Below are 26269 nucleotides of genomic sequence, written 5' to 3' on the forward strand. Positions count from 1 at the left end.
TCCTAACCTAAGTTACAAATACACCTACACTATCAATAAATTTAATAAACTACAAACATCTATCTAAAAATACAATTAAATTAACTAAACTAAATTACAAAAAAAACAAACACTAAATTACAAAAAATAAAAAAAAGATTACAAGATATTTAAGCTAATTACACCTATTCTAAGCCCCCTAATAAAATAATAAACCCCCAAAATAAAAAAAATTCCCTGCCCTATTCTAAATTAAACAAATTTCAAAGCTCTTTACCTTACCAGCCCTTAAAAGGGCCTTTTGTGGGGCATGCCCCAAAGAATTCAGCTCTTTTGCATACAACAAATACAACCCCCCCCCCCATTACAACCCACCACCCACATACCCCTATTCTAAAACCACCCAAACCCCCCTTAAAAAAGCCTAACACTACCCCCCTGAAGATCTCCCTACCTTGTCTTCACCACACCGGGCCGAACTCCTGATCCGATCCGGGCGATGTCTTCCTCCAAGCGGCAAAGAAGAATTCTTCCTCCGGCGATGTCTTCCTCCAAGCGGCAAAGAAGAATTCTTCCTCCGGCGACGTCTTCCTCCAAGCGGCAGCAAAGTCTTCATTCTTCCGGCGGCATCTTCAATCTTCTTTCTTCGCTCCGCCGCCGCGGAGCATCCATCCTGGCCGACTGCTGTACTGGGAATGAGGTACCTTTAAATGACGTCATCCAAGATGGCGTCCGCCGAATTCCAATTGGCTGATAGGATTCTATCAGCCAATCGGAATTAAGTTAGAAAAATCTGATTGGCTGATTGAATCAGCCAATCAGATTCAAGTTCAATCCGATTGGCTGATCCAATCAGCCAATCAGATTGAGCTCGCATTCTATTGGCTGTTCCGATCAGCCAATAGAATGCGAGCTCAATCTGATTGGCTGTTCGGATCAGCCAATCGGATTGAACTTGAATCTGATTGGCTGATTCAATCAGCCAATCAGATTTTTCTAACTTAATTCCGATTGGCTGATAGAATCCTATCAGCCAATCGGAATTCGGCGGACGCCATCTTGGATGACGTCATTTAAAGGTACCTCATTCCAAGTACAGCAGTCGGCCAGGATGGATGCTCCGCGGCGGCGGAGCGAAGAAAGAAGATTGAAGATGCCGCCGGAAGAATGAAGACTTTGCTGCCGCTTGGAGGAAGACGTCGCCGGAGGAAGAATTCTTCTTTGCCGCTTGGAGGAAGACATCGCCGGAGGAAGAATTCTTCTTTGCCGCTTGGAGGAAGACATCGCCCGGATCGGATCAGGAGTTCGGCCCGGTGTGGTGAAGACAAGGTAGGGAGATCTTCAGGGGGGTAGTGTTAGGCTTTTTTAAGGGGGGTTTGGGTGGTTTTAGAATAGGGGTATGTGGGTGGTGGGTTGTAATGGGGGGGGGTTGTATTTGTTGTATGCAAAAGAGCTGAATTCTTTGGGGCATGCCCCACAAAAGGCCCTTTTAAGGGCTGGTAAGGTAAAGAGCTTTGAAATTTGTTTAATTTAGAATAGGGCAGGGAATTTCTTTTATTTTGGGGGTTTATTATTTTATTAGGGGGCTTAGAATAGGTGTAATTAGCTTAAATATCTTGTAATCTTTTTTTTATTTTTTGTAATTTAGTGTTTGTTTGTTTTTGTAATTTAGTTTAGTTAATTTAATTGTATTTTTAGATAGATGTTTGTAGTTTATTAAATTTATTGATAGTGTAGGTGTATTTGTAACTTAGGTTAGGATTTATTTTACAGGTAATTGGGTAATTATTTTAACTAGGTAGATATTAAATAGTTAATAACTATTTAATATCTATTATACCTAGTTAAAATAATTAACAATTTACCTGTAAAATAAATATTAACCCTAACATAGCTACAATGTAATTATTAATTATATTGTAGCTATCTTAGGGTTTGTTTTATAGGTAAGTATTTAGATTTAAATAGGAATATATTAGTTTATAAATGAATTAGATTAATTTAATATAAATTTAGTTAGGGATGTTAGGGTTAGATAGAGTTAATATAGTTAATATAAATACTATAGTAACTATATTAACTATATTAACCCTAATATAATTAGGGTTAATATAGTTAATATATATAATGTAATACCTATATTAACTATAATATACTTAGGGTTAATATAGATAATATAGATGGCGGCGGGGTAGGTTGATTAAATTAGGGGTTAATCATTTTAATAGAGATGGCGGCGGTGTAAGGGGCTTACATTAGGGGTTAATAATATTAATATAGCTGGCGGCGGTATAGGGGGATTAGATTAGGGGTTAATAATTTTTATATAGGTGGCGGCGGTGTAAGGGGTCAGATTAGGGGATAGATAAGGTAGATGGCGGCGGTTTTAGGGGCTCACAGTAGGGGGTTAGTTTATGTAGATGGCGGGGGGGTCCGGGAGCGGCGGTTTAGGGGTTAATAACTTTATTAGGGATTTCGGGGGGGGGGGGGATCGCGGTTGACAGGTAGATAGACATTGCGCATGCGTTAGGTGTTAGGTTTATTTTAGAAGATCGCGGTTGACAGGGAGATAGACATTGCGCATGCGTTAGGTGTTAGGTTTATTTTCTAGTTAGTTTAGGGAGTTACGGGGCTCCAATAGTCAGCGTAAGGCTTCTTACGGCTGCTTTTTGTGGCGAGGTGAAAATGGAGTAAGTTTTCTCCATTTTCGCCACGTAAGTCCTTACGCTGCATATTGGATACCAAACTGCGCTGGTTTGGTATACCTGCCTATGGCCCAAAAAACTACGGGCGACGGCAGAAATATACGCGCGTAACTTCTAGGTTACGCCGTATATAGGATACCAAATCAGCGTAAATATTGGCGTCGCCGGCTTTTGCGGGCGACGCTTTATATCGGATCGACCCCCTGATGCCGGGTCATTTTTAATGATTTAAAAATAAAAAAAATAGACATTTCAGTGATAATAAAGAGAATTAAAGTCCAAATTAAAGGGACATTAAACCCCAAAAAATTATTTCATGATTCAGACAGAGAATACAATTTTAAACAACATTCCAATTTACTTCTATTATCGAATTTGCTTTATTCTTTAGATATCCTTTGTTAAATAAATAGCAATGCACATGGGTGAGCCAATCACATGAGGCAAATATGTGCAGCCACCAATCAGAAGCTACTGAGCCTATGCTTTTCAGCACAGAATATCAAGAAAATGAAGCAAATTAGATAATAGAAGTAAATTAGAAAGTTGTTTAAAATGATATTCGCTATCTGAATCATGAAAGAAAAAAAAAAATGGGTTTAATGGCCCTTTAAATGTTTGTGGATCAGATAGAGCATTAGGGACTTTTCAATTTACTTATATTATCTCATTTACTTCATTCCTTTGTTATCTTTTGCTGAAAAGCATACTGATGTGCTATGAGGAGTTAACTGGTGACTGGTTGCTATGCACATATGTCTCTTGTCATGGGTTTACACCTGTTTTGTTTAGCTAGCTCCCAGTAGTGCATCAGGGCTGAACTGGGAATAAAAAGCAGCCCTGGAAAATTTGGAGACCTGCCCTATTTCCGTTGAGTCAGTATAATGTGTAAACACCATTTTTCGTGAAGATATTCTTTCCCAAATATTTTTTTTTCAGAATTATATTATATTAGTTTGTATTAAAAAGTGCCAGATTGTTGTTATATAGGCACCCTACAATCCAATTGCATCTATTAATCACCTCTTTAAATTGTAGCTTTCTAGCCCCAGCAGCTGCAGCCCACCGGGAAATCTCCTGGTATTCTGGTAGGCCAATCCGGCCATGTAGTGCACTGTTGCTTTGAAGCTAATTTAATTATGCGTTTATTTGTAGACATTAAACGTACATTTTTATGCAAGCAACAGTAATAAAATGCTATAACACAGTAGAACACTTTCTCTTTTAACAATTTATGTCCCTTAAAAACCTTTTTTTTTTAACCCTGATAAAAAAATAAAGACATCTATTAATTTTATTAAATATATATATATATATTTTCTTCCAATGGTTTCTCATAGCAAAACCTGTGCCTCCTCATTTGGAATCAATCTCCGTATCAGAGGTCCACAGTGACTCTATCGGACTTTCCTGGGAAGTTAAAGATGCAGAATTTGACACGTTCCTTCTCTATTACCGAGACGCGGAGGGGAAACCGCAGGAAATTTCTCTTGAAGGAAATCTCCGCACTTTTACTGTCAGTGACTTGAGGCCTGGAAAGAAATATAAATTTGTTCTGTATGGCATTTCAGGAGGGAAGAGAGGAAAAGCTGTTATAGCAGAAACCAGTACAGGTACATAGTGAACTACAAAAATCCACAGCTAATTTAGGCAATTAATATAAATTAGCTATTTTATATATGGGAATTAATATTAAAAGTACAATTAATTTCAACAGCTGAAATCATGGTATTATTATTGTTTTTAGTATAACAAGGCAAAGGGACACAAAGGGGTTAATAAATAGATAAACTGTAACATTCTTTGCATTTACAATGTTGGTAAGGGCAGCTATAAAGTTCAATCATTACCTTTTTTAGTTTTCGGCATGCTGAAATTATATATATATTATATATATATATATATATATATATATATATATATATATATATATATATATCCTAATGTATTCTTGTAAGTTCTGAAATCTAGGCTCTCGTTCTATTCCGCTTTTCACATCATTGTGTATTAAAACTTTTTAAAAATTGCAAATATTCCTGAGATACTCTAGAGTTTTTTCCCTTGTACGAGCACCTACATCTTCCTGTTTCAAGCTTTTTTAGGGGTAGACAACCAACGAATACCTGCACTTACATCATATTAGGGGTGTGTTTTTGCATGCTTCTGTATCATCCGAATGAGGAAGAATGTGTTCGCTTGTGCCGCTTGGCTTTTTTTGGAGCCGCATTAATTCTTTCTGTGAAAATACAGAAAATCCTCAGCTAAAGATTTTTCTGATATATGCATAATGTATATCAGAAAAATCTTTAGCCAAGATTTTTTTTTAATTCTGAAATAACTGAAGCAAACATCATTTTTATTTTTATCTTTCCCATCTGGGCTTTTGCAGCACGAAGGGAGAAACCAGTTGCACCTTCTCCCTCTACTCCTGCTGTTGCCCGTCTGGTGGATCTGGAAGCCTCTGAAGTGGGTAGGGATTCTGTGAAGTTATCCTGGAGAGTAGAAGGGGAACCTCCTTTTGAATGGATTGTGGTACAGTATCGGGATCCAGAAGGGGGAGTCAGAGAGCTGCAAATTCCTGGAGGAGACACCAGCACATATGTACCAGGGCTGCTGCCATCCAGAAAGTATAAATTCAATGTCTATGGTGTCATAGGAGAGACGAGAAGCAAAAGTATTTCTACTGAGGTTATGACAGGTATGTCTATAGAAATAAATTGTCATGTAGCAAGGGAAAGTATACACCAATTTCCATATAACTGCATGTAATAGACACTACTATAAAGAATAATATGCATAGATACTGATCTAAAAATCCAGTATAAAACCTTATAAAACTTACTTAGAAGCTCCCAGTTTAGTACTGTTGATGAAGTTAGGCTGGGACACCCAGTAAAAGGGGCAGAGAAAGCAGGAAGAGAAGATACTACCCCCTTCCCCCCTACCCTTAATATGAAAAGACAGATTACACAAACAGGAGCCACAGGAATCTGTAGACTTGGGTCTACATCTGATACTTTGGGGCTTGGTTAGGAGTCTGAAAATCAGCACAATGTTATTACAAAAATAAGCAAAACTATTCATTGGTACAAAACACTCCCAGATGGGCTGTATAAATGGACCATCTGCAAAACATTTATGCAAAGAAAAATCTAGTGTACAATGTCTCTTTAACGAGAACAAAGGAATGTCATGCAAAATTTAGATTAGAGTGAGAAACTTGACATATAGACAATTTTATAACACAAAACTCAGCTTGCAGTAAAAATTTATATCCATATCTATATATACAGTATATATGTGTTTATTATATATATCTAATTATTGGGGAAAAAAACACTTTCTTCTGTTACATAGACAGATGGTATTGCATGACAAGTCCTTCATGATTAATTTTGCCAATGTTCTGAATTGAACCTAATTGTTATTTTTTTAAGCTATTTAGTGAGGTTGTGGGTCATATTTTGTGCAGCATTAAAGTCTGAGAATTCTTAAATGGATTTGTGCCGAAATTGATTATCATCCAAAACAGCATTTGAACTTCTCTAGTCAGCAGATCTGGTAACTATGTTTGGATGCTATTTACTCATCCAAAGCCATGTTTTATCTGTCCTTGTCAAATTTATTGTGGGACATCTGTAACTTGACCCAATCCCTGCCAAATAATTGCTTGAAATTATCAAGAGAAAGTCTATCAGAATGTGCCTCTTGGCTGGGTAAGAACCTTGTAAATTGGGATTACAAGCGTTATTTGAAGTGAACTTTGAATTTAATTGATGATTTGCCAGTTAGTATAATAAATGTAATACTTTATTTATGACTTAGTTGGAAGGGGACAGTCATGTATTTATTAAAAAAAAACTTGCAAAAATCCATCAAAATGTGCTATAATCTTTCATAAGGTACCTGGTACCATGAGGATTTTTGTTTTTGTGTTAGTAAGATAACATTTATATTTACAAAAATCTGTTTCATCTATGTGGGAAGCAATACTTTTTGCTAAAAGGGCTGGCACTTTAATATAATCATTAAGCTACTTAGTTGAATGTTTCTTGATCTTAAAGGGCCATAATAGTTGTAAAATTATATGCACTGGTTCATTAGAGCATAACATTTTAGGACTAGCGACCCAGCAAAGGAATTAAACACACAGTAGAAGCTTTTTTGCCCCTCTCTTACCTAAAATGTTTAGATCTTTGTAATTTAAAATTCTCCTTTTTGCTTTAATCACCATCCAAACGGTTTCTTTCTGCCCTCCATGTAGTTCTCTCCCACTCTGTCCCCATCTTTTCCCCTCCTTTGTTACCCTTGTATTTTATCTCTCCTAAATTCTCTTGCTGTTTCTATCAAACTCAGTCACCTACTATCCGACTCTCTCTTGAAGCATTATTTCTTTGTATCTTTTTTCTGTCTTATTTCCTTCTCGCTCTGTTCAACATCTTTGTTTCTTTCTAATGCTCTCTGTCACTGCCCTGTCATTTTCTTCTAACTCTTTTTGCCATCTTCTTTCCTTCCTTTCTTCCTTTCTCCCTCCTTCATTCTCTTCTTCTTTCCTGCCTTCCTTTCTTCCTTCCCTCCTCTCCTTCTCTCTTTCCCTCCTTCCTTGCTTCCTTCTCTCCTTCCTTCCTTCCTTCCTTCCCTCCTTCTTTCCTTCCTTCCCTTCTTCCCTCCTTCCTTCCCTTCTTCCCTCCTTCCTTGTCTCGTTCCCTCCTTCCTTCCTTCCTTCCCTCCTTCCTTTCTTCCTTTCTCCCTCCTTCATTCTCTTCTTCTCTCCTGCCTTCCTTTCTTCCTTCCCTCCTCTCCTTCCCTCCTCTCCTTCTCTCCTTCCCTCCTTCCTTCCTTCCTTCCTTCCCTCCTTCCTTGCTTCCTTCTCTCCTTCCTTTCTTCCCTCCTTCTTTCCTTCCTTCCCTCGCTTCTTCCTTCCCTTCTTCCCTCCTTCCTTCCCTCCTCCCTTGCTTCCCTTCTTCCTTCCTTCCTTCCTTCCTTCTCTCCTTCCTTCCTTCCTTCCTTCCTTCCTTCCTTCCTTCCCTTCTTCCTTCCTTCCCTTCTTCCTTCCTTCTCTCCTTCCCTCCTTCCTTCTCTCCTTCTCTCCTTCCCTCCTTCCCTCCTTCCTTGCTTCCTTCTCTCCTTCCTTCCTTCCCTCCTTCTTTCCTTCCATCCTTCCTTTCTTCCTTTCTCCCTCCTTCATTCTCTTCTTCTCTCCTGCCTTCCTTTCTTCCTTCCCTCCTCTCCTTCTCTCCTTCCCTCCTCTCCTTCCCTCCTTCCTTCCCTCCCTCCTTCCTTCCCTCCTTCCTTGCTTCCTTCTCTCCTTCCTTTCTTCCCTCCTTCTTTCCTTCCTTCCCTCGCTTCTTCCTTCCCTTCTTCCCTCCTTCCTTCCTTCCCTCCTCCCTTGCTTCCCTTCTTCCTTCCTTCCTTCCTTCCTTCTCTCCTTCCTTCCTTCCTTCCCTTCTTCCTTCCTTCCCTTCTTCCTTCCTTCTCTCCTTCCCTCCTTCCTTCTCTCCTTCCCTCCTTCTCTCCTTCTCTCCTTCCCTCCTTCCTTGCTTCCTTCTCTCCTTCCTTCCCTCCTTCTTTCCTTCCTTCCCTCACTTCTTCCTTCCTTCCTTCCTTCCCTTCTTCCCTCCTTCCTTCCTTCCCTTCTTCCTTCCTTCCTTCCCTTCTTCCTTCTCTTGTTCCCTCCCTCCTTCCTTACTTCTTTCCTTCCCTCCTTCACTCCTTCCCTCCTTCCTTGCTTCCCTCCCTCCTTCCTTCCTTCCTTCCTTCCTTCTCTCCTTCCTTCCTTCCCTCCTTCTTTCCTTCCTTACCTCGCTTCTTCCTTCCTTCCCTTCTTCCCTCCTTCCTTTCTTCCCTTCTTCCTTCCTTTCCTTCTTCCTTCCTTCTCTCATTCCCTCCTTCCTTCCTTTCCTTCCCTCCTTCCTTCCTTCCCTTCTTCCTTCCTTCCTTCCCTCCTTCCTTCCTTCCCTCCTTCCTTCCTTTCTTCCTTCCTTCCCTTCTTCCTTCCTTCCCTCCTTCCTTCCTTCCTTCCCTCCTTCTCTCCTTCACTCCTTCTCTCCTTCCCTCCTTCCTTCCCTTCTTCCTTCCTTCCTTTCTCCCTCCTTCATTCTCTTCTTCTCTCCTGCCTTCCTATCTTCCTTCCCTCCTCTCCTTCTCTCCTTCTTTGCTTCCTTCCTTCCCTCCCTCCTTCCTTCGTTCCTTCCTTCCTTCCCTCCCTCCTTCCTTGCTTCCTTCTCTTCCTTCCTTCCCTTCTCCTTTCCTTCCTTCCCTCGCTTCTTCCTTCCCTCCTTACTTCCTTCCTTCCCTTCTTCCTTCCTTCCTTCTCTCCTTCCCTCCTTCCTTCCTTCCCTTCTTCCTTCTCTTCTTCCTTCCTTCTCTCCTTCCCTCCTTCTCTCCTTCCCTCCTTCCTTGCTTTCTTCCCTCACTCCTTCCTTCCCTCCTTCCTTGCTTCCTTCTCTCCTTCCTTCCTTCCTTCCCTCCTTCTTTCCTTCCTTCTCTCACTTCTTCCTTCCTTCCCTTCTTCCGTCCTTCTTTCCTTCCTTCCCTCGCTTCTTCCTTCCCTTCTTCCCTCCTTCCTTCCTTCCCTCCTCCCTTGCTTCCCTTCTTCCTTCCTTCCTTCCTTCCTTCTCTCCTTCCTTCCTTCCTTCCCTTCTTCCTTCCTTCTCTCCTTCCCTCCTTCCTTCTCTCCTTCCTTCCTTCTCTCCTTCTCTCCTTCCCTCCTTCCTTGCTTCCTTCTCTCCTTCCTTCCTTCCCTCCTTCTTTCCTTCCCTCCTTCCTTTCTTCCTTTCTCCCTCCTTCATTCTCTTCTTCTCTCCTGCCTTCCTTTCTTCCTTCCCTCCTCTCCTTATCTCCTTCCCTCCTCTCCTTCTCTCCTTCCCTCCTTCCTTCCCTCCCTCCTTCCTTCCTTCCCTCCTTCCTTGCTTCCTTCTCTCCTTCATTTCTTCCCTCCTTCTTTCCTTCCTTCCCTCGCTTCTTCCTTCCCTTCTTCCCTCCTTCCTTCCCTCCCTCCTCCCTTGCTTCCCTTCTTCCTTCCTTCCTTCCTTCCTTCTCTCCTTCCTTCCTTCCCTTCTTCCTTCCTTCCCTTCTTCCTTCCTTCTCTCCTTCCTTCTCTCCTTCCCTCCTTCTCTCCTTCTCTCCTTCCCTCCTTCCTTGCTTCCTTCTCTCCTTCCTTCCTTCCCTCCTTCTTTCCTTCCTTCCCTCACTTCTTCCTTCCTTCCTTCCCTCCTTCCTTCCTTCCCTTCTTCCTTCCTTCCCTTCTTCCTTCTCTTGTTCCCTCCCTCCTTCCTTACTTCTTTCCTTCACTCCTTCCCTCCTTCCTCGCTTCCCTCCCTCCTTCCTTCCTTCCTTCCTTCCTTCCTTCTCTCCTTCCTTCCTTCCCTCCTTCTTTCCTTCCTTACCTCGCTTCTTCCTTCCTTCCCTTCTTCCCTTCCTTCCTTTCTTCCCTTCTTCCTTCCTTTCCTTCTTCCTTCCTTCTCTCATTCCCTCCTTCCTTCCTTTCCTTCCCTCCTTCCTTCCTTCCCTTCTTCCTTCCTTCCCTCCTTCCCTCCTTTCTTCCTTCCTTCCCTCCTTCCTTCCTTTCTTCCTTCCCTTCTTCCTTCCTTCCTTCCTTCCCTCCTTCTCTCCTTCCCTCCTTCTCTCCTTCCCTCCTTCCTTTCTCCCTCCTTCCTTCTCTTCTTCTCTCCTGCCTTCCTATATTCCTTCCCTCCTCTCCTTCCCTCCTTCCTTCGTTCCTTCCTTCCTTCCCTCCCTCCTTCCTTGCTTCCTTCTCTTCCTTCCTTCCTTCCTTCCCTTCTCCTTTCCTTCCTTCCCTCGCTTCTTCCTTCCCTCCTTCCTTCCTTCCTTCCTTCCTTCCTTACCTTCTTCCTTCCTTCCCTTCTTCCTTCCTTCTCTCCTTCCCTCCTTCCTTCCTTCCCTTCTTCCTTCCTTCCTTCCTTCCTTCTCTCCTTCCCTCCTTCTCTCCTTCCCTCCTTCTCTCCTTCCCTCCTTCCTTGCTTTCTTCCCTCACTTCTTCCTTCCCTCCTTCCTTGCTTCCTTCTCTCCTTCCTTCCTTCCCTCCTTCTTTCCTTCCTTCTCTCACTTCTTCCTTCCTTCCTTCCCTTCTTCCCTCCTTCCTTCCTTCCCTTCTTCCTTCCTTCCTTCTCTCGTTCCCTCCCTCCTTCCTTCTTTCCTTCCCTCCCTCCTTCCCTCCCTCCTTCCTTCCTTGCTTCCTTCTCTCCTTTCTTCCTTCTCTCCTTCCTTCCTTCCCTCGCTTCTTCCTTCCTTCCTTCCTTCCCTTCTTCCCTCCTTCCTTCCTTCCCTTCTTCCTTCCTTCCCTTCTTCCTTCCTTCCCTCCTTCATTCATTCTCTCCTTCCCTCCTTCCTTCCTTCCCTTCTTCCTTCCCTCCTTCATTCCTTCTCTCCTTCCCTCCTTCCTTCCTTCCTTCCCTCCTTCCTTCCTTCCTTCCTTCCTTCCTTCCCTTCTTCCTTCCTTCCCTTCTTCCTTCCTTCCTTCCCTCCTTCTCTCCTTCCTTCATTCCTTCCTTCCCTCCTTCTCTCCTTCCCTCCTTCCTTCCTTCCCTTCTTCCTTCCCTTCTTCCTTCCTTCCTTCCCTCTCTTCCTTCTTTCCCTCTTTTCTTTCCTCCTTCTCTCCTTCCTTCCTTAATTCCTTATCACTTTCTTTCTATCTCTCTCTTTCTTTTTCTTTCTCTTTCTTTCTCTCTTCCCATCTCACTTCCTAATCCAGTTTTCTCTCCTTACCTAACAGATTTCCCTGAGGCTGTTGGACAACCTTCTTCGCTTCTGGATGATCTCTTCCTAGCTCCACAAGGTCCTCATGCAATGCTTCTCTCCTGGGAGGCTCCTGAGGGCTCCTTTGACTCTTTCCGTGTACAGTACACACCCCAGGGACATCAGGGGTCAACAAAAGAAGCCTGGGCTGAAGGTTCTGCCCGCACACTTCTTCTGTCTGATCTTCAAGCTGACACTCTTTACACAGTGACAGTATATGGTGTGCGTGAAGAAAAAGAGCATGACAGCCTGGAAGCAACAGGGAGGACAGGACCTCTTGGTAATTAGGCCTCTAGAACTATGAACATTTATTATTTACAGTTAATTTTGCTAGAACCTCTGCAGATCATCACTCTATTAACTCTTACCCAAGAGACATGGACGAAAAAATTAAAGGGACAGTAAAGTCAAAATCAGACATTCATGATTGAGCCAGCGCAAACAATTTTAAACAACTTCTATTAGTTAATTTGCTTCCTTCTCTTGTTATCCTTTGCTTAAAAATTTATCTAGGTAAGCTCAGAGCAAAGAACCTAGGTTCTAGCTGCTGATTGGTGGCTGCATATATATATATATATATATATATATATATATATATATACAGATTTGTCATTGGCTCACCCATGTGTTCAGTTAGAAACCAGTAGTGCATTGCTGCTCCTTCAACAAATGATACCAAGAGAATGAAGCAAATTTGATAATAGACGTAAACTGGAAAGTTCTACCTAAATCATAAAAGAAAAAATTTGTGTTTCATGTCCCCTTAAACTTTTATCATTCAGATAGAGTGTATAATTAAAAATGAATCCAATTTACTTTTGTATCTTTTGTTGAACCCTAGCTCTTTTCTATAAGAACATAGAGACATAGGCTCAGGAGCCTATTCTTGAACCTTCCTCAGTATTCTTTCATGAAAAGTAGCATTCAACAAAGGAAGTAAAGTGGAAATATTTATTGAATTGCATAGTCTGCCTGAATCATGATCATTTCATTTTGTTTTTGTGTCCCTTTAAGCTTCCCTCTTGCCAATGGGAAGCTGTAGAACATCTCCTCTCCATTGAATTCTCCTAAATAACCTTTTAATTAACGCATTCTGCATTACATCCCATTTCATTCTCTTCTTTTTCTTTAATCCAGAACTGGAACCCCCACTGAACATACGATTTAATGACATAGGAGAAACATCTGTCATTGTGAACTGGGACCCTCCTAGTCCTGAAACCACAACATTCAAAGTATCCTATCAACTGGCCGATGGAGGTGAGCCATTGCTCATCGTTATCTTTCTCTTGATTAACTCTTTTGTCCATCTTCATCTTCTCACGTATCTACTCCCACATTACCTAAAGTGTGTTTCCCTTCCCTTACTCTCTGTACTGCCCTATGAGTCCATATATCTTCATGTCAATCTCTTCACCTTATTTTAGGGGAACCAGAGAGCATCAGTGTGGTGGGCTCCAGTACCCCCCTTCAAGGCCTGATCCCAGGGACTCGCTATGAGGTCACAGTGGTTTCTGTGAGAGGCTTTGAAGAAAGTCAACCTCTAACTGGATACACAACTACGGGTAATGATCATAATATTGTACACAGTGAAGTTTGTCCATCCTCTTCAGCTTATAAGACTCTACAGATTCACCAGTTCATATTTTATTTTATGCAGCTGATTCACTGAAGTTTACTCTTCTATACATTAATGGGACACAAAAATTCTATTATCTAATTTGTCTTCTTCTTTTGGTATCCTTTGTTGAAAAGCACACCTAAGTAGGCTAATGCACTACTGGAAGCTTGCTGCTGATTGCTGGCTGCACATATATGCCTCTTGTCATTTCCTTACCATATTTGTTCAGCTAACTCCCAGTAGGGCATTGCTGACGCTTCAACAAAGGATGCCAAGAGAACTAAATAAATTTGATAATAGAAATAAATCATGAATGAATTAAATTAAAGAAAAATTTGGGGTTTTAAGTCCCTTTACTTAGTGAACAACATAGAAACTGTTTATTCTGGAGGGATTGGTGAGGCTTTTGAACTTGTGTAGTACCCTGTGTTAGTAAGTGTGTAGCTAATCAAGGGTCTTTACCGTCATGGTACACAAACACCCATTCCTAATCTGATCTATCTCTTTTGTAGTTGGAGGTGGCCCACGCTCTCTTCGTGCTCTTGACGTCACTGAAGAGTCAGCTCTTCTACGCTGGGATCCACCACTAGGACCTGTGGATAATTACTTAGTGACATATACAGCAGAAAATAGTGAGTGCCACATTTATGCCTATTTATATTTTTTGGATATTTATTAATTCTTTTTCTTTTTTTCAAACTAACTACTTAATGACACGTGATGTAGAGGGGATGAATTGTTTTATATATTCTATGCTTTTATAAAAATGATTTTAAAGGGATATGCCACCCAAAAATGCTCTTTCATGAGTCAGATAGAGAATACAATTTTAAGAAAATTTCCAATTTACTTCTATATTCAAATTTGCTATGTTCTCAAGTTATTCTTTGTTGAAGAGATATCCAGATAGGTAGCGTGCACGTGTCTGTAGCACTACATGACAGGAAATAGTGCTGCCATCTAGTGCTCTTGCTAATGTATAACATTAGTACTACATGACAGGAAATAGTGCTGCCCTCTAGTGCTCTTGTAAATGTATAACATTAGTACTACATGACAGGAAATAGTGCTGTCCTCTAGTGCTCTTGCTAATGTATAACATTAGTACTACATGACAGGAAATAGTGCTACCATCTAGTGCTCTTGCTAATGTATAACATTAGTATTACATGACAGGAAATAGTGCTGCCATCTAGTGCTCTAGCTAATATATAACATTAGTACTACATGACAGGAAATAGTGCTGCCCTCTAGTGCTCTTGCTAATGTATACCATTAGTACTACATGACGGGAAATAGTGCTGCCATCTAGTGCTCTTGCTAATGTATAACATTAGTACTACATGACAAGAAATAGTGCTGCCATCTAGTGCTCTTGCTATTGTATAACATTAGTACTTCATGACAGGAAATAGTGCTGCCATCTAGTGCGCTTGCTAATGTATAACATTAGCACTACATGACAGGAAATAGTGCTGCCATCTAGTGCTCTTGCTAATGTATAACATTACTACTACATGACAGGAAATAGTGCTGCCATCTGGTGCACTTGCTAATGTATAACATTAGTACTACATGACAGGAAATAGTGCTGCCATCTAGTGCTCTCGCTAATGTATAACATTCACACTACATGACAGGAAATAGTGCTGCCATCTAGTGCTCTTGCTAATGTATAACATTAGTACTACATGACAGGAAATAGTGCTGCTCTCTAGTGCTCTTGCTAAAGTATAACATTAGCACTACATGACAGGAAATAGTGCTGCCATCTAGTGCTCTTGCTAATGTATAACATTAGTACTAAATGACATGAAATAGTGCTGCCATCTAGTGCTCTTCCTAATGTATAACATTAGTACTACATGACAGGAAATACTGCTGCCATCTAGTGTTCCTTCTGATGTATAACATTAGTACTACATGACAGGAAATAGTGCTGCCATCTAGTGCTCTTGCTAATGTATAAGATTAGTACTACATGGCAGGAAATAGTGCTGCCATCTAGTGCTTTTGCTAATGTATAACATTAGTACTACATGACAGGAAATAGTGCTGCCATCTAGAGCTCTTGCTAATGTATAATAGTACTACATGACAGGAAATATTGCTGCCCTCTAGTGCTCTTGCTAATGTATAATAGTACTACATGACAGGAAATATTTCTGCCCTCTAGTGCTCTTGCTAATGTATAACATTAGTAGTACATGACAGGAAATAGTGCTGCCATCTAGTGCTCTTGCTAATGTATAACATTAGTACTACATGACAGGAAATATTGCTGCCCTCTAGTGTTCTTGCTAATGTATAACATTAGTACTACATGACAGGAAATAGTGCTGCCATCTAGTGTTCTTGCTAATGTATAACATAAGTACTACATGACAGGAAATAGTGCTGCCCTCTAGTGCTCTTGCTAATGTATAACATTAGTACTACATGACAGGAAATAGTGCTGCCCTCTAGTGCTCTTGTTAATGTATAACATTAGCACTACATGACAGGAAATAGTGCTGCCATCTAGTGCTCTTGCTAATGTATAACATTAGTACTACATGAGAGGAAATAGTGCTGCCATCTAGTGTTCTTGCTAATGTATAACATTAGTACTACATGACAGGAAATAGTGCTGCCATCTAGTGCTCGTGCTAATGTATAACATTAGTACTACATGACAGGAAATAGTGCTGCCATCTAGTGCTCTTGCTAATGTGTAATAGTACTACATGACAGGAAATATTGCTGCCCTCTAGTGCTCTTGCTAATGTATAACATTAGAAGTACATGACACGAAATAGTGCTGCCATCTAGTGCTTTTGCTAATGTATAACATTAGTACTACATGACAGGAAATAGTGCTGCCATCTAGTGCTCTTGCTAATGTGTAATAGTACTACATGACAGGAAATATTGCTGCCCTCTAGTGCTCTTGCTAATGTATAACATTAGTAGTACATGACAGGAAATAGTGCTGCCCTCTAGTGCTCTTGCTAATGTATACCATTAGTACTACATGACAGGAAATAGTGCTGCCATCTAGTGCTCTTGCTAATGTATAACATTAGTAGTACATGACAGGAAATAGTGCTGCCCTCTAGTGCTCTTGCTAATGTATAACATTAGTACTACATGACAGGAAATAGTCCTGCCCTCTAGTGCTCTTGTTAATGTATAGCATTAGTACTACGCGACAGGAAATAGTGCTGCCATCTAGTGTTCTTGCTAATGTATAAGATTAGTACTACATGACAGGAAATAGTGCTGCCATCTAGTGCTCTTGCTAATGTATAGCATTAGTACTACGCGACAGGAAATAGTGCTGCCATCTAGTGTTCTTGCTAATGTATAAGATTAGTACTACATGACAGGAAATAGTGCTGCCATCTAGTGCTCTTGCTAATGTATAACATTAGTACTACATGACAGGAAATAGTGCTGCCATCTAGTGCTTTTGCTAATGTATAACATTAGTACTACATGACAGGAAATAGTGCTGCCATCTAGTGCTCTTGCTAATGTGTAATAGTACTACATGACAGGAAATATTGCTGCCCTCTAGTGCTCTTGCTAATGTAAAACATTAGAAGTACATGACACGAAATAGTGCTGCCATCTAGTGCTCTTGCTAATGTATAAAATTAGTACTACATGATAGGAAATATTGCTGCCCTCTAGTGCTCTTGCTAATATATAACATTAGTACTACATGACAGGAAATAGTGCTGCCATCTAGTGCTCTTGCTAATGTATAACATTAGTACTACATGACAGGAAATAGTGATGCCCTCTAGTGCTCTTGCTAATGTATAACATTAGTACTACATGACAGGAAATAGTGCTGCCCTCTAGTGCTCTTGTTAATGTATAACATTAGAAGTACATGACACGAAATAGTGCTGCCATCTAGTGCTTTTGCTAATGTATAACATTAGTACTACATGACAGGAAATAGTGCTGCCATCTAGTGCTCTTGCTAATGTGTAATAGTACTACATGACAGGAAATATTGCTGCCCTCTAGTGCTCTTGCTAATGTAAAACATTAGAAGTACATGACACGAAATAGTGCTGCCATCTAGTGCTCTTGCTAATGTATAAAATTAGTACTACATGATAGGAAATATTGCTGCCCTCTAGTGCTCTTGCTAATATATAACATTAGTACTACATGACAGGAAATAGTGCTGCCATCTAGTGCTATTGCTAATGTATAACATTAGTACTACATGACAGGAAATAGTGCTGCCATCTAGTGCTCTTGCTAATGTGTAATAGTACTACATGACAGGAAATAGTGCTGCCATCTAGTGCTATTGCTAATGTATAACATTAGTACTACATGACAGGAAATAGTGCTGCCATCTAGTGCTCTTGCTAATGTGTAATAGTACTACATGACAGGAAATATTGCTGCCCTCTAGTGCTCTTGCTAATGTATAACATTAGTAGTACATGACAGGAAATAGTGCTGCCCTCTAGTGCTCTTGCTAATGTATACCATTAGTACTACATGACAGGAAATAGTGCTGCCATCTAGTGCTCTTGCTAATGTATAACATTAGTAGTACATGACAGGAAATAGTGCTGCCCTCTAGTGCTCTTGCTAATGTATAACATTAGTACTACATGACAGGAAATAGTCCTGCCCTCTAGTGCTCTTGTTAATGTATAGCATTAGTACTACGCGACAGGAAATAGTGCTGCCATCTAGTGTTCTTGCTAATGTATAAGATTAGTACTACATGACAGGAAATAGTGCTGCCATCTAGTGCTCTTGCTAATGTATAGCATTAGTACTACGCGACAGGAAATAGTGCTGCCATCTAGTGTTCTTGCTAATGTATAAGATTAGTACTACATGACAGGAAATAGTGCTGCCATCTAGTGCTCTTGCTAATGTATAACATTAGTACTACATGACAGGAAATAGTGCTGCCATCTAGTGCTTTTGCTAATGTATAACATTAGTACTACATGACAGGAAATAGTGCTGCCATCTAGTGCTCTTGCTAATGTGTAATAGTACTACATGACAGGAAATATTGCTGCCCTCTAGTGCTCTTGCTAATGTAAAACATTAGAAGTACATGACACGAAATAGTGCTGCCATCTAGTGCTCTTGCTAATGTATAAAATTAGTACTACATGATAGGAAATATTGCTGCCCTCTAGTGCTCTTGCTAATATATAACATTAGTACTACATGACAGGAAATAGTGCTGCCATCTAGTGCTCTTGCTAATGTATAACATTAGTACTACATGACAGGAAATAGTGATGCCCTCTAGTGCTCTTGCTAATGTATAACATTAGTACTACATGACAGGAAATAGTGCTGCCCTCTAGTGCTCTTGTTAATGTATAACATTAGAAGTACATGACACGAAATAGTGCTGCCATCTAGTGCTTTTGCTAATGTATAACATTAGTACTACATGACAGGATATAGTGCTGCCATCTAGTGCTCTTGCTAATGTGTAATAGTACTACATGACAGGAAATATTGCTGCCCTCTAGTGCTCTTGCTAATGTAAAACATTAGAAGTACATGACACGAAATAGTGCTGCCATCTAGTGCTCTTGCTAATGTATAAAATTAGTACTACATGATAGGAAATATTGCTGCCCTCTAGTGCTCTTGCTAATATATAACATTAGTACTACATGACAGGAAATAGTGCTGCCATCTAGTGCTATTGCTAATGTATAACATTAGTACTACATGACAGGAAATAGTGATGCCCTCTAGTGCTCTTGCTAATGTATATCATTAGTACTACATGACAGGAAATAGTGCTGCCCTCTAGTGCTCTTGCTAATGTATAACATTAGTACTACATGACAGGAAATAGTGCTGCCATCTAATGCTCTTGCTAATGTATAACATTAGTACTACATGACAGCAAATAGTGCTGCCATCTAGTGCTCTTGCTATTGTATAACATTAGTACTTCATGACAGGAAATAGTGCTGCCATCTAGTGCTCTTGCTAATGTATAACATTAGCACTACATGGCAGGAAATAGTGCTGCCATCTAGTGCTCTTGCTAATGTATAACATTAGTACTACATGACAGGAAATAGTGCTGCCATCTGGTGTGCTTGCTAATGTATAACATTAGCACTACATGACAGGAAATAGTGCTGCCCTCTAGTGCTCTTGCTAATGTATAACATTAGTACTACATGACAGGAAATAGTGCTGCCATCTAGTGCTCTTGCCAATGTATAAGATCAGTACTACATGACAGGAAATAGTGCTGCCATCTGGTGCGCTTGCTAATGTATAACATTAGTACATGACAGGAAATAGTGCTGCCCTCTAGTGCTCTTGTTAATGTATAACATTAGTACTACATGACAGGAAATAGTGCTGCCATCTAGTGCTCTTGTTAATGTATAACATTAGTACTACATGACAGGAAATAGTGCTGCCATCTAGTGCTCTTGCCAATGTATAAGATTAGTACTACATGACAGGAAATAGTGCTGCCTTCTAGTGCTCTTGCTAATGTTTAACATTAGTACTACATGACAGGAAATAGTGCTGCCATCTAGTGCTCTTGCTAATGTATAACATTAGTACTACATGACAGGATATAGTGCTGCCCTCTAGTGCTCTTGCTAATGTATAACATTAGTACTACATGACAGGAAATAGTGCTAACATCTAGTGCTTTTGCTAATGTATAACATTAGTACTACATGACAGGAAATAGTGCTGCCATCTAGTGCTTTTGCTAATGTATAATAGTACTACATGACAGGAAAAAGTGCTGTTATCTAGTGCTCTTGCTAATGTATAACATTAGTACTACATGACAGGAAATAGTGCTGCCATCTAGTGCTCTTGCTAATGTATAACATTAGCACTACATGACAGGAAATAGTGCTGCCATCTAGTGCTCTTGCTAATGTATAACATTAGTACTACATGACAGGAAATAGTGCTGCCATCTAGTGCTCTTGCTATTGTATAAGATTAGTACTACATGACAGGAAATAGTGCTGCCATCTAGTGCTCTTACTAATGTATAACATTAGCACTACATGACAGGAAATAGTGCTGCCATCTAGTGCTCTTGCTAATGTATAACATTAGTACTACATGACAAGAAATAGTGATGCCATCTAGTGCTCTTGCTAATGTATAAGATTAGTACTACATGACAGGAAATACTGCTGCCATCTAGTGCTTTTGCTAATGTATAACATTAGTACTACATGACAGGAAATAGTGCTGCCATCTAGTGCTCTTGCTAATGTATAACATTAGTACTACATGACAGGCAATAGTGCTGCCATCTAGTGCTCTTGCTAATGTATAACATTAGTACTACATGACAGGAAATAGTGCTGCCATCTAGTGCTCTTGATTTAAAATTGTATCTTCTATCTGAATCATGGAATTTTTTGGGGGTGTTTTATGTCCCTTTAATTTCCTTTTGACATGTGACCTGTTTAATTCTCTCCATGCAAGCTATAGGGGGTGTTACTGCTTTGCATTTCAGAAGCTTGTGATATTGGTGTTATCAAAGGGATTTCTAGTGAATTCATATATCTGGGCACGTGTAAATCATGTAATATGTTGTAGTCCCATTAACCGGACATGAAACCAAAAACTTTTCTTTTATGATTTAGATAGAACATACATTTTTTAACAACTTTCCAATTTACTTATCAAATATGCTTCATTCTCTTGATATCCTTTATTGAAGGAGCAGCAGTGTGCTACTGGGAACTAGCTGAACACATCAGTAAGCCAATGAGAAGAGGCTTATATGTGCACCCACCAATTAGCAGCTAGCTCCCAGGTCCTGAGCCTACCTATATTTGCTTTTAAACAAAGGATACCAAGAGAACTTAGCGCATTAGATAAAATAAGTAAATTAGAAAGTTGTTTAAAATGCTTTGCTCTATCTGAATCTCTGTGTCTCACAAGCGTTCACTTTCCCTTTGTTTTGCAGTACACACAGTTACACAGAATACTGATGGTGACCGGACTGAGTATCGTCTCACCGGGCTGCAACCTCACAGTGAATACACAGCGAGCGTACAGAGTATACATGGGTCTAAAATCAGCCCCCCAGCGACCACCTCCTTCACTACTAGTACGTATCACTCTTTGCTCACTAACTGAAAGCAGAACCAAGCTTTTCACTATAAGATTTAATGCTATGAATTTAAAGTTTGTTTACTTTTTTAATTACCAAGTGGATTTTACTACGTAATTTTTACAGTGAACTGTACACTAGACATGTGCAACGCTAAATAATTTGTTTCATTTCGTTTTCATTAGTTAAATAAATAATTTTGTTTTGGCAAATTAGTTATGTTAAGTTAAATCGTTTTTTCGTATCTGTTTGTTTTTTTGGATCCATTCTTTATTCATATGCATTATTCTATTCTGAAGTTTAGAATAGAATAATGCATATGAATAAAGAATGTATCCGAAAAAAACGATTTAACTAAACATAACTAATATGCCGGCGATTGACGAAAACAAAATTATCTAAAGCCGCCGCCACCCACATCGCCAACACTAAATAAAGCTATTAACCCCTAAACCACCGTCCCTCCACATAGTTGACACTAACTAAACCTATTAACCCCTAAACTGCTGCCCCCCCGCATCACCAACACTATCTAAACCTATTAACCCCTAAACCGCAGTTCCCCTGACATCGCCGACACTAACAAAACCTATTAACCCCTAAACCACCGTCCCCAAACATCGCCGACACTAACGAAACCTATAAACCCATAAACCAACGTTCCCCGACATCACCGACACTAACTGAAACACTAAATAAACCAGTTAACCCCTAAACCGTTTTCCGAAACATCACCGACACTAAAACACTAAATAAACCTATTAACCCCTAAACCGCCATTCCCAAACGTCGCCGACACTAACTAATCCTATTGACCCCTAAACCGCCTGCCCCCACATCGCAAAAACTTAAATTAAACTATATTATCCCCTTAACCTAACACCCCCTAACTTTAACATAATTAAAATAGACCTTAAATGGGGCAGTAAACCTAGAAAATAATGTTATATAATTCTGCACATAGTGCAGAATTATATAACATTATCTTAGTGCAAACTTTATGCAACATAATATTGCAGCTAAAATTTGATTATAAAAGAGGGTTTTTCAGACCGCCGCTCTTGCTCTACTGAGCGGGTCTGGTTTTCCCCCTGAGCGCATCTGGGCAGTTGTCTAGTCACAGCCCGGCCCGATCGCGCCATTACACTCAATGTAGCTCGCTTCTGCTCTGTCTGATTGCGGGAGCGAGCGACATTGAGTGTAATGGCGCGATCGGGCCGGGCTGTGACTAGACAGCTGCCCAGATGTGCTCAGGGGGAAAACCAGACCCGCTCAGTAGAGCAAGAGCGGCGGTCTGAAGAACCCTCTTTTTTTAATCAAATTTCACTGGCAATATTATATTGCATAAAGTTTGGCTAAGATAATGTTATATAGTTCTGCACTATGTGCAGAATTATATCACATTATTTTCTAGGTTTACTGCCCCTTTAAAGTTACAATTACTAACTACCTATTTAAAAATAAATACAAACTTACCTGTGAAATAAAAATAAGCTAGCTACAAAATAACTATTTACTAACTACCTAGTTAAAGGACCAGTCAACACAGTAGATTTGCATAATCAACAAATGCAAGATAACAAGACAATGCAATAGCACTTAGTCTGATCTTCAAATAAGTAGTAGATTTTTTTTTCTGACAATTTTAAAAGTTTTGTCTATTTCCACTCCCCCAGTACCATGTGACAGCCATCAGCCAATCACACATGCATATAAGTATATTCTGTGAATTCTTGCACATGCTCAGTAGCAGCTGGTGACTCAAAAAGTGTAAATCTAAAAAGGCTGAGTACATTTTGTTAAAGGGACACTGAACCCAATTTTTTCTTTTGTGATTCAAATAGAGCATGAAATTATAAGCGACTTTCTAATTTACTCCTATTATCAAATGTTCTTTATTTTCTTGGGCCTAGATTTAGAGTTTGGCGGTAGCCGTGAAAACCAGCGTTAGAGGCTCCTAACGCTGGTTTTAGGCTACCGCCGGTATTTGGAGTCAGTCAGGAAAGGGTCTAACGCTCACTTTCCAGCCGCGACTTTTCCATACCGCAGATCCCCTTACGTCAATTGCGTATCCTATCTTTTCAATGGGATCTTTCTAACTCCGGTATTTAGAGTCGTGTCTGAAGTGAGCGTTAGAATTCTAACGACAAAACTCCAGCCGCAGAAAAAAGTCAGTAGTTAAAAGCTTTCTGGGCTAACGCACGTTCATAAAGCTCTTAACTACTGTGCTCTAAAGTACACTAACACCCATAAACTACCTATGTACCCCTAAACCGAGGCCCCCCCACAACGTCGCCGCCAGCTACCTACAATAATTAACCCCTAATCTGCCGACCGCCACCTACGTTATACTTATGTACCCCTAATCTGCTGCCCCTAACACCGCCGACCCCTATATTATATTTATTAACCCCTAATCTGCCCCCCTCAACGTCGCCTCCACCTGCCTACACTTATTGACCCCTAATCTGCCGAGCGGACCGCACCGCTACTATAATAAAGTTATTAACCCCTAATCCGCCTCACTCCCGCCTCAATAACCCTATTAGCAAAGAGATCAAACTACAAAAGGATTAAATACATAAGGATATTTGAGTTATTTCAGAAAGGTGGTAGACCTGAACTGTGAATTAGTTTCACTACAGAAATTGAATAGTTAAAGGTGGTAGACCTGAACTGTGAATTAGTTTCACTACAGAAATTGAATAGTTAAAGGTTTGAGTTAATTTACATTCTTTTGTATTCTGGTTTTTAGTATTGCAATTAGATAACAATTAGATTGTTTGCATAGGTGAGCAATTAGGAGGGACCCCACCCTATCTTTCTGAGGGTATTTAAAGAGATCTGTTTAGCTCTGCTTCTTAGCAAAGAGATCAAACTACAAAAGGATTAAATACATAAGGATATTTGAGTTATTTCAGAAAGGTATATAACATTTCTCTTTTAAATTGTTGTTACTTGAATAGTTTGTACTTTCAGATAATATATTTTGTATTTCTATTAACTTTATATTTTGTTTTTTTATAGGTGGTAGACCTGAACTGTGAATTAGTTTCACTACAGAAATTGAATAGTTAAAGGTGGTAGACCTGAACTGTGAATTAGTTTCACTACAGAAATTGAATAGTTAAAGGTTTGAGTTAATTTACATTCTTTTGTATTCTGGTTTTTAGTATTGCAATTAGATAACAATTAGATTGTTTGCATAGGTGAGCAATTAGGAGGGACCCCACCCTATCTTTCTGAGGGTATTTAAAGAGATCTGTTTAGCTCTGCTTCTTAGCAAAGAGATCAAACTACAAAAGGATTAAATACATAAGGATATTTGAGTTATTTCAGGAGTTATTCAGGGTTATTCAGGCTTATTCAGTAGAAAATAATACTTATATTTTTCTTATTGTTAAAGTGTTGCATAGTTTAAAATGTCTCAGATACAGTGCAATGGGTGTTTTGCACTTTTTAATCGTTCTACTTTTTGGAGATTTAGGGGCTGTCCTGTTTGTAAGCAGTTTTCCCTGTTAAGGGAGGAAATAGCTAAACTTCAAGCTAAGGTAAGTAACATACCTGTTACCTCTACAAAGCTGCCTCAGAAAGAAGCCCCTCTACCCCAGAGATCAGCAAGGAGAGGCAGATGGATCACTGTAGGCTCTGGAAGAATTAGAACAGTAGACCAGAAGCATTGCCCACAACCTCTGCCATTGCAAAACTCCTATGCTGCTCTTGCCGAATACACTTGTGATGAGGAGATTGCTGTTTCTGAGCCCTCTGAAGCTGTAACAGGTAATTTAAATCTATTGGCACCTGATTCTCCAGGTAACATAACACAGGAAAGAACTGCAGATGTGTTTTTGAGAAAAAGACTGTTAGTGGGTGACTCTATTTTGAGGAATGTGTATTTAGGTGAAAGTAAAGGAGAAACAAGGGAGGTTAGATGTCTTCCAGGAGCTACTGCTCACAGGGATAGGAATCGTATTTTGAGAATTGTTAAGGCAGCAGGAAAGGGAAGTGAGTTGGATGTGATTGTTCATTTAGGAACAAATGATCTGGCTAGTAATCATGTTGCTGCTGTTCAGAAAGAGTTTTGTGACCTAGGTAATCATTTAGAGACTGTGGCATCAACTCTATCATTTTCTGCTATTTTACCTGTGTATGACCAGGAAGCAGGAAAGATGGAGCGGATAACAACATTTAATTCTTGGTTAGATAAGTGGTGCAGGGAACGAGGATTTGGTTTTATTGGCCATTATAGCTCTGTTTGGAAAGATACTAGGTTATTTAGGAGAGATGGCTTGCATTTGGATGCTAAAGGAACAGAGTATCTGGGAGAGGAGTTCAAATACTTTATTAGAAATCATTTAAACTAATAAAGGGGGGTAGCATTAATATATCCACCTGCCCCCCACAGCATGCCAAAACTGTTAGTCCAAGTAACAATTCTAGAAATTCTAGTAGAAAAATTCTTCGTGCCATGAGCACAAATGCTCGCAGCTTAGGAAATAAATTACCTGAACTCATTTCAATAATGACTAGGGACAACTTGGATTTAGTAGCTATAACAGAAACATGGTACAATGATTTGCATGACTGGGACATAGTCATACCTGGATACAGGTTATTTAAAAAGAACAGAGTAGGAAAGAAAGGTGGAGGAGTTGCTTTGTATGTAAATGAAAATATAAAGGTTACTGAAATTGTAGGAACAAATGATGAGGTGGAAAGTATTTGGGTGACTTTGGAAATTGGAGATAAAAATGTTTTTAGAATAGGGGTTGTATATAGGCCTCCATTGCAGGATGAAAAACTGGACAATCTGTTATTAGATGAAATAACCAAAATGACCATGAAGGGTAAGGTTATAGTACTGGGGGACTTTAATTTGCCAGATATAGACTGGAAGATTCCTTCTGCTAGATCGGCTAGAAGCAGGTATATTCTTGAATCTCTGCTAGGGGAATCACTTGAACAATTAGTCAAGGAACCAACTCGTAAGGAAGCTATATTAGATCTAATACTTACAAACAGTGATACAGTTTCAGATGTGTCTGTAGGTGAGAACTTAGGATCCAGTGATCATCAATCTGTTTGGTTTAGTAT

The 26269-nt window shown here is 39.9% G+C and overlaps 1 protein-coding gene across 1 annotated transcript in view; it reads left to right on the plus strand.

The window, feature by feature from the left end:
• LOC128667098 (tenascin-X) overlaps positions 1-26269 on the plus strand; it is a 134120-nt gene that overhangs the window by 83331 nt on the left and 24520 nt on the right. Inside the window, exons 12-18 of the mRNA XM_053721991.1 lie at positions 4025-4297; positions 5074-5382; positions 11419-11721; positions 12579-12701; positions 12869-13006; positions 13575-13694; positions 21029-21172. Of these exons, the coding sequence (XP_053577966.1) occupies positions 4025-4297; positions 5074-5382; positions 11419-11721; positions 12579-12701; positions 12869-13006; positions 13575-13694; positions 21029-21172 (1410 nt within the window). The remainder of the gene's footprint in view (positions 1-4024; positions 4298-5073; positions 5383-11418; positions 11722-12578; positions 12702-12868; positions 13007-13574; positions 13695-21028; positions 21173-26269) is intronic.

This window comes from Bombina bombina, chromosome 7 (assembly GCF_027579735.1).
Source record: "Bombina bombina isolate aBomBom1 chromosome 7, aBomBom1.pri, whole genome shotgun sequence".
NCBI classification, from domain to species: domain Eukaryota; kingdom Metazoa; phylum Chordata; class Amphibia; order Anura; family Bombinatoridae; genus Bombina; species Bombina bombina.